The 7,561-nt window shown below is 45.7% G+C and overlaps 1 protein-coding gene and 1 pseudogene across 3 annotated transcripts in view; one reads left to right on the forward strand and one right to left on the reverse strand.

Annotated features, from left to right (window-relative positions):
* CFLAR (CASP8 and FADD like apoptosis regulator) overlaps window positions 1-7,184 on the forward strand; it is a 47,305-nt gene extending 40,121 nt beyond the window's left edge. For all 3 annotated transcript variants that reach the window (XM_010375493.2, XM_010375495.2, XM_010375494.2), the window contains exons 9-10: window positions 3,280-3,790; window positions 6,711-7,184. In XM_010375493.2, the coding sequence (XP_010373795.2) occupies window positions 3,280-3,790; window positions 6,711-6,849 (650 nt within the window). In that variant the 3' untranslated portion in view covers window positions 6,850-7,184. The remainder of the gene's footprint in view (window positions 1-3,279; window positions 3,791-6,710) is intronic.
* LOC104671858 lies at window positions 5,369-5,565 on the reverse strand (annotated as a pseudogene).
* Window positions 7,185-7,561: the final 377 nt, after the last annotated feature.

A 7,561-nucleotide genomic window follows, 5' to 3' on the forward strand; every position in this document is an offset into this window, starting at 1 on the left:
CAGAAATCTCATTGGATCCTCACGGTCACCTTTTTTTTGAGACAGAGTCTCACTCTTTCATCCAGGCTGGAGTGCAGTGGGGTGATCTTGGCTCCTCTACTTCCTGGGCTCCAGTGATCCTCCTTAGCCTCCCAAGTAGCTGGGACCACAGATGTGTGCCACCACGCCCGGCCAATTTTTGTATTTTTGGTAGAGATGGGGTTTTGCCATGTTGCCCAGGCTGGTCTTGAACTCCGCAGCTCAAGCGATCCACCCACCTTGGCCTCCCAAAGTGCTGGGACTATAGGTATGAACCACCGTACCCTGCCCTCACAGTCACCTTTTGAAGAACCTCCTGCTCAAGCGTTCCTCCTGCCTCAGCCTCCTGAGTAGCTGTGATGACTACAGACATGTACTACCATGCCTGGCTAATTTTTTATTTTTTGTAGAGATGGGATTTCCCTGTGACTCCTAGGATCGTCTCAAACTCCTGAGCTCAAGCCGTCCTCCCACCTCAGCCTCCCAAAGTGCTGGGATTATATGTGTGAGCCACTGCACCTGGCCAAGCATTCGTTTTAATCCTGTTTTATAGATGAATAAACTGGGGCTGACTCAAACTGACTCAAAGTCACACTGTCATTACCTTTTTGATCCTGTACATCAGACTGGGCTGTATGCCTGTTCTTGCTGGCTCAATAAAGTTGCAAGTGCCAGCTAACAACTCTTCCCACTCCACCTCACCATCTCACAGAGAAAAATTGTGACATTAATGGGAAATGTCAGTGGTAATGTCTTCAGGCTGGGCCTATGGAGTGACTGCCTTGCCACACATTTAAGCAATGCTCTGTCTTGTCTGAGGCTCAGACCTGCTGTTCTTTTTGGCATTTGGGACCTGCATGGTTTTTGGCTTCCTCCAGCTTTAGCCATTTTTATTCTGTTCTTTTAGGTAAGGATTTCTGCCCCAGACCTCAGATTCCCATTCCCTTCCTAGCTTGTCTGCTGTTGTAGCTCAGTCCTCTTCCAAGACCATGCAAGATGCAGACCCTAGTAAGAGGAGATGGAGGAACTAGGACTTAAACCCACATCTTGTGATTGCAAGGCTGGTTCCTCTTTTGCCCTGGACCACGCGACTGTCTGCTTACGGTCATGTGACAGGGGCTTCCCCAGCCAGAACCTCCCGGGAGCACAAATAAAGGAAAGAGCTGGAAGGCACAGTATAGCATTTGTTCTGTCCAAGCCTCACATATCAGCATGGGAAGGGAGATCGTGGTGAAGCTTTCTTTCAAGGACTTTGATAAGGAAGGACATTTATCAGTGAAGAGAGGTTTTGAGGGATGTGAACCAATCTTGAGATAAGTAAACAAAAGAGCTTTGAGTCTGGTGTTTCCCTGTTTGCTTCTGCCTCCTGGAGGAGCAAATACTCCACGATTAGAGACATGTAAGTCCTTTGGAATAGAATAGCAGTGATGGAACTGGAGTCCTAGTCCAGGTTCTCTCCTTGTTCAGCCTGGATTCAGTACTGGATATTGAAGCTCGCCTGCACCCTCAGAGGAGATGACTAGGGGACAGTGCGTCCAGGCCTCTTCTACCGCACAGAGAGTTTTCTTTTTTTTATAAAGCGCATACACATTTAAAATTTAATGATACTCCCAAATTGCTCTTCAAAAAGGCTGTACAAAATTACAGTCCTGATAACAGCTACCCAGAGATCCTGTGAAGGCATTTACCCTCATTATTATTATTATTATTATTATTATTATTATTTATTATTATTATTATTAGAGACGGAGTCCTGCTCTGTCGCCCAGGGTGGAGTACAGTGGTGCAGTCTTCACTCACTGCAACCTCTGCCTCCTGGGTTCAAGCGATTCTCCTGTCTCAGCCTCCCAAGTAGCTGGGATTATAGGTGAGCACCACCACGCCTGACTAATTTTTGTATTTTTAGTAGAGACAGGGTTTCACCATGTTGACCAGACTGGTCTCGAACGCCTGACCTCAGGTGATCCGCCCGCCTCGGCCTCCCAGAGTGCTAGGATTACAGGCGTGAGCCACTGGGCCTGGCTGCCCTCACTGTTTAATGGGTTATTTGCAACCTGTGAATCATGTCTCCTATTTCCTTGTTAATGATGCTGATTGATTATAGACTTAGGAATATCAGCACTTCCTTTGTATCTCTTCATTATTACATGATACAATAATTCATTTTCTTTTTTTTTTTTTTGAGACAGAGTCTCACTCTGTTGCCCAGGCTGGAGTGCAGTGTTGCAATGTTGTCTCACTGCAACCTCCACCTCCCGGGTTCAAGCGATTCTCCTGCCTCAGCCTCCTGAGTAGCTAGGACTACAGGGGCGTGCCACTACACCTGACTAATTTTTGTATTTTTAGTAGAGACGGGGTTTCGCCATTTTGGCCAGGCTGGTCTTGAACTCCTGACCTCAGGTAATCTGCCCGCCTCAGCCTCCCAAAGTGCTGGGATTACAGGTGTGAGCCACTGAGCCCAGCTAATGATTCATTGTTTAATCCTTAGTTGTGGGCCAAGCAAAGGAGAAAAGTAAGAAACCTTTTCCTTTTACTGATAGGAAAGGTCAAAGGACTTACCTAGTGAATTATTTACCTAAAAATGTATACAAATCACTCCAAAATTTAGTGGCTAAAAACAACAGTACTAATTTAATTATATCTTCACCTGTGGGTGAGGAATTTAGGAGCAGCTTAGCGGGGCTGTTCTGGCCCAGAGTCTAGTGAAGTTGTGGTCAGTTGTCAGCTGGGTCATCTGAATGCTTAATTGGGATTGGAGGATCCACTTCTAAAGTGGTCACTCACATGACTGGGAAGTTGGTGCTAGCTGTTGGCGGGAAGCCTGTTCTTCATGTGGGACTCTCTGAGGGACTGCCTGAGTACTTTCATGATGTGGTGGTAGGCTTCCCCCAGAGTGAGCCACTCAGAAGAGAGAAAGATTGTTAGGTCTGGATTTCAATAAGAAGATCGTTGAAGAAAGAAAGGTTTTGTCCTCCCCTTGGTTTGACTGGACTAGAGTGGGCTCAGTCTGCCTGTGGCTGGCATCAGGCAGGAACAGTGGTATAGCAGGGTATAGACCATATTTAGGGACCTAAAGTCATGTCTTTCATGATTCAGATGGTTTCTGTTCCAACTGCCCAGGACTCGAGCCCGTCAAAATATGACACAAAAGCAGAAGCTTTTCATAATGGAGATTAGACCATGGCTAGGATTCCTACCCAGTCCTCTTGAGCTCTCCTCACTCCAGTGTTGTTTTCCATGTTTGTTTTGTGTTTTCCCCAGAGCTTCTTCAAGACACCTTCACTTCCCTGGGCTATGAAGTCCAGAAATTCTTGCATCTCAGCGTGAATGGTATATCCCAGATTCTTGGCCAATTTGCCTGTATGCCCGAGCACCGAGACTACGATAGCTTTGTGTGTGTCCTGGTGAGCCGAGGAGGCTCCCAGAGCGTGTATGGTGTGGATCAGACTCACTCAGGACTCCCCCTGCATCACATCAGGAGGATGTTCATGGGAGATTCATGCCCTTATCTAGCAGGGAAGCCAAAGGTGTTTTTTATTCAGAACTATGTAGTGTCAGAGGGCCAGCTGGAGGACAGCAGCCTCTTGGAGGTAGATGGGCCAGCAATGAAGAATGTGGAATTCAAGGCTCAGCAGCGAGGGCTGAGCACAGTTCACCGAGAAGCTGACTTCTTCTGGAGCCTGTGCACTGCGGATGTGTCCCTGCTGGAGCGGTCCTACAGCTCACCGTCCCTGTACCTGCAGTGCCTCTCCCAGAAACTGAGACAAGAAAGGTGAGCCCCCAGGAGGTGGTCAGTTCTGGACCACCTGCTTATTTTCGTGCCACAGGATAGGAATTACCACTGTGCCACGTTTGCTGCCCTTCTCTTCTGGGAGGAAAAGAGATTTTCCCTCCTGCATTGGGGTTGCCCTAGGACTACAGTATAGACCTGGCACGATTTATAAATACTTTGTAGTTAGTTAGTTTGTAGTTTGAATACTTTTCTTCAAAATTAAGAAATTTTCAGCCTGGGCAACAAAGTAAGAACTTACTCTATAAAAAAATTAAAAATTAGTTGGGTGCAGTGGTGTGCGCTTGTAGTCCCAACTGCTTGGGAGGCTAAGGTAGGAGGATCACTCGAGCCCAGGAGTTTGAGGCTGCAGTGAGTCGTGATTGTACTACTGTACTGCAGCCTTGGAGTACAGTATTGGAGACCTTGTCTCAAATAAATAAATAAATAAATAAATAAATAAATAAATAAATACAAAGAACAAGTTTTTTTTTTTTTTTTTTTTTTTTTTTTTTTTTTTTGAGATGGAGTCTTGCTGTTTGCCCAGGCTGGAGTGCAGCGGCACAATCTTGGCTCACTGCAACATCTGCCTCCCAGGTTTAAGCAGTTCTCCTGCCTCACCCTCCCAAGTAGCTGGGATTACGGGCGTGTGCCACGACGCCCCGGCTAATTTTTGTATTTTTAGTAGAGACTGGGTTTCACCGTGTTGACCAGGCCAGTCTTGAGCTCCTGACCTCAGGTGTTCTGCCCGCCTCGGCATCCCAAGGCATCCCAAGGGGCTAGGATTACAAGCGTGAGCCACTGTGCCTGGCCACAAATTTTTATTTTTAATTAATTTTTTTTTTTTTTTGAGACAGAGTTTCACTCTTGTTACCCAGGCTGGAGTGCAGTGGCATGATCTTGGCTCACTGCAACCTCCGCCTCCTGGGTTCCAGTGATTCTCCTGCCTCAGCTTCCCGAGTAGCTGGGATTACAGGCACCTGCCATCACATCTGGCTAATTTTTGTATTTTTAGTAGAGACAGGGTTTTCATCATGTTGGCCAAGCTGGTCTGGAACTCCTGGCCTCAAGTGATCCACACACCTCGGCCTCCCAAAGTGCTGAGATTACAGGCGTGAGCCACCACACCTGGCCACCTTCCAGATCTTTTTTTATTTGATACCCACACAGTCATATAGAAGTATATCTTTTTTGTTTGTTTTTTGAGGTGAAGTCTTGCTCTGTCGCCCAGGCTGGAGTACAGTGGCACATCTCGGCTTACTGCAACTTCCACCTCCTGGGTTCAAGCAATTCTCCCCTCTCAGCCTTCTGAATAGCTGGGACTACAGGCGCGCACCACCACGCTCTGCTAATTTTTGTATTTTTAATAGAGACGGGGTTTCACCATGTTGACCAGGCTGGTCTTGAACTCCTGACCTCAAGTGATCTCCTGCCTCGGCCTCCCAAAGTGCTAGGATTATAGACGTGAGCCACCGCACCCAGCCCAGAAGTATGTTTGTAAGCCCAGATGGAATCATCATCTATTATTTATTTATTTTTAATTTAAAAAATTTTAATACAGTTCAAATCAGCATGTCTGGCTCATTTCAGCTCCTTTACTGCTAAAGCAGGGGACAAGGGCTGCTTCAGTTTCTTTGCCTTCTCTTTCTCTGAAGTTATCTGCTGCATCGAACTTGAAAGTTCACATTATCCTTATTTTTCTTGATCTTGACAGATTTGTCATCCTTTCATCTGGCTGTGAGCAGAAAGTCTTTGATTTCCTCAATTTTTCAAGGCATAGCGATGAGGCACACAAGGAGAGGGCAAGGACCCACACCCCTCTAGCCCGTGTATCGCCTAAAAGACACTCACAGCCTGCCACCACTTTATAACCTGCTTTTAGTTTGTTTAACACTAGATCACAAACATTTTTGTATGTCAGTAGTCACATTTCTACAGCATCAGTTTAATGTGTGTACAACAGCCCATAATATGGCCATAGCTTAATTTACTTGATCAGTCTTCAGTTGTTGCATAGTGTTTGCTTTCATACAAAGTAAGAAACATCCTTGCAGCTTAGTATTTGTTCTTATCCTTAATTATTTTCTAGGGAGACGATTCCCAGAAGTGGAATTACTGAGTCAAAGGACATGCATTTTTCAAGCCTCGGATGCATCTTACTAGATGTCCTATAGGATGGTCATATCAGCTTTATGGGAGAGTAGCTGTGTCCCTGAATTCTCCCTGACACCACATGCTCTTGTATTTCCCCAAGTTTTGACAATTTGATAGGTGAAAAGTGGTATCTGACTGTTTAGATCTGGAAGGCTTTGTTATATATTTTTTTAAATATTTATTGGCAAGAATACTTATCTAAGAGAAGCATCAGTGTCCTGGTTTCTGTTTAAGCTGAATGAAGCCACAATGTACCTCAAGTATAAGATTAACTGGCCTTTTTCAGTTGCACCCTAATTACAATTTAGAATGATGTTTCTGAGCCACCTGTCAAAATGCATTTTGGGCTGTATCTCTGTGTACCCCAGGAATAAATCTCATGGCCTTCTTTACCTGGCCTCCTTAGTGGTGGCCCAGCAGGAAGCGGGGTTTAGAGCAGGAGCCACTCAGCCGTAGATAGTCCATGGGCCAGTGGTATTACTGGCCTTTTGAGCCCATCCCTGTTTGCATAGGTGATCCACGTGGGTTATCATCTGGCTGGTATGTTCCCAGAGTGAAACTCAGCAGCCCCTTGAGGGAGGGGATGGTGGCCACCAAGCCAGAGTGCTGCAAGTTAGTTTGGATCATTTGCTAAGCAGTTTGTGGTGCCTTTAGAAGGGAACAGTTTCAAATAACTTTCACATCTGTTGGCTCATTTCGCCCTAAGGACAATCTGTCTTCTCTTTGATATTTGCATGGCATTAAATTTTGCCTTTCTTGTTTTCTCCAGAAAACGCCCACTCCTGGATCTCCACATTGAACTCAATGGCCACATTTATGATTGGAACAGCAGAGTTTCTGCCAAGGAGAAATACTATGTCTGGCTGCAGCACACTCTGAGGAAGAAACTTATCCTCTCCTACACATAAGAAACCAAAAGGCCAGGCACAGTGGCTCATGCCTGTAATCCCAGCACTTTGGGAGGCCAAAGAGGGCAGATCACTTCAGGTCAGGAGTTCGAGACCAGCCTGGCCAACATGGTAAACGCTGTCTCTAATAAAAATACAAAAATTAGCTGGGTGTGGGGGTGGGTACCTGTGTTCCCAGTTACTTGGGAGGCTGAGGCAGGAGGATCTTTTGAACCCAGGAGTTCAGGGTCATAGCATGCTATGATTGTGCCTACAAATAACCACCGCATACCAATCTGGGCAATATAGCAAGACCCCATCTCTTAAAAGAAAAAAAAAGGACAGGAACTATTTTAGTTCATGTATTAGTCATGTTTCTCTAGAGAGACAGAACTAATAGGATAGATGTATATATAAAGGGGAGTTTATTAAGGAGTATTGACTCAAGTGATCACAAGGTTAGGTCCCGCAATAGACTATCTGCAAGCAAGGAAGCCAATTCAAGTCCCAAAGCTAAAGAACTTGGAGTCTGATGTTTGAGGGCAGGAAGCATTCAGCATGAGAGAAAGGTGGAGGCCAGAAGACTACACCAGTCTGGTCTTTCCATGTTTTGCCTGCTTTTATTCTGGCAGTGCTGACAGCTGATTAGATGGTGCCCACCCAGATTGAGGATGGCCTGCCTTTCCCAGTCCACTGACTAAATTATTATTTTTTTTTTTTTTGAGACGGAGCC

Source organism: Rhinopithecus roxellana, chromosome 14 (assembly GCF_007565055.1).
Source record: "Rhinopithecus roxellana isolate Shanxi Qingling chromosome 14, ASM756505v1, whole genome shotgun sequence".
NCBI classification, from domain to species: Eukaryota; Metazoa; Chordata; class Mammalia; order Primates; family Cercopithecidae; genus Rhinopithecus; species Rhinopithecus roxellana.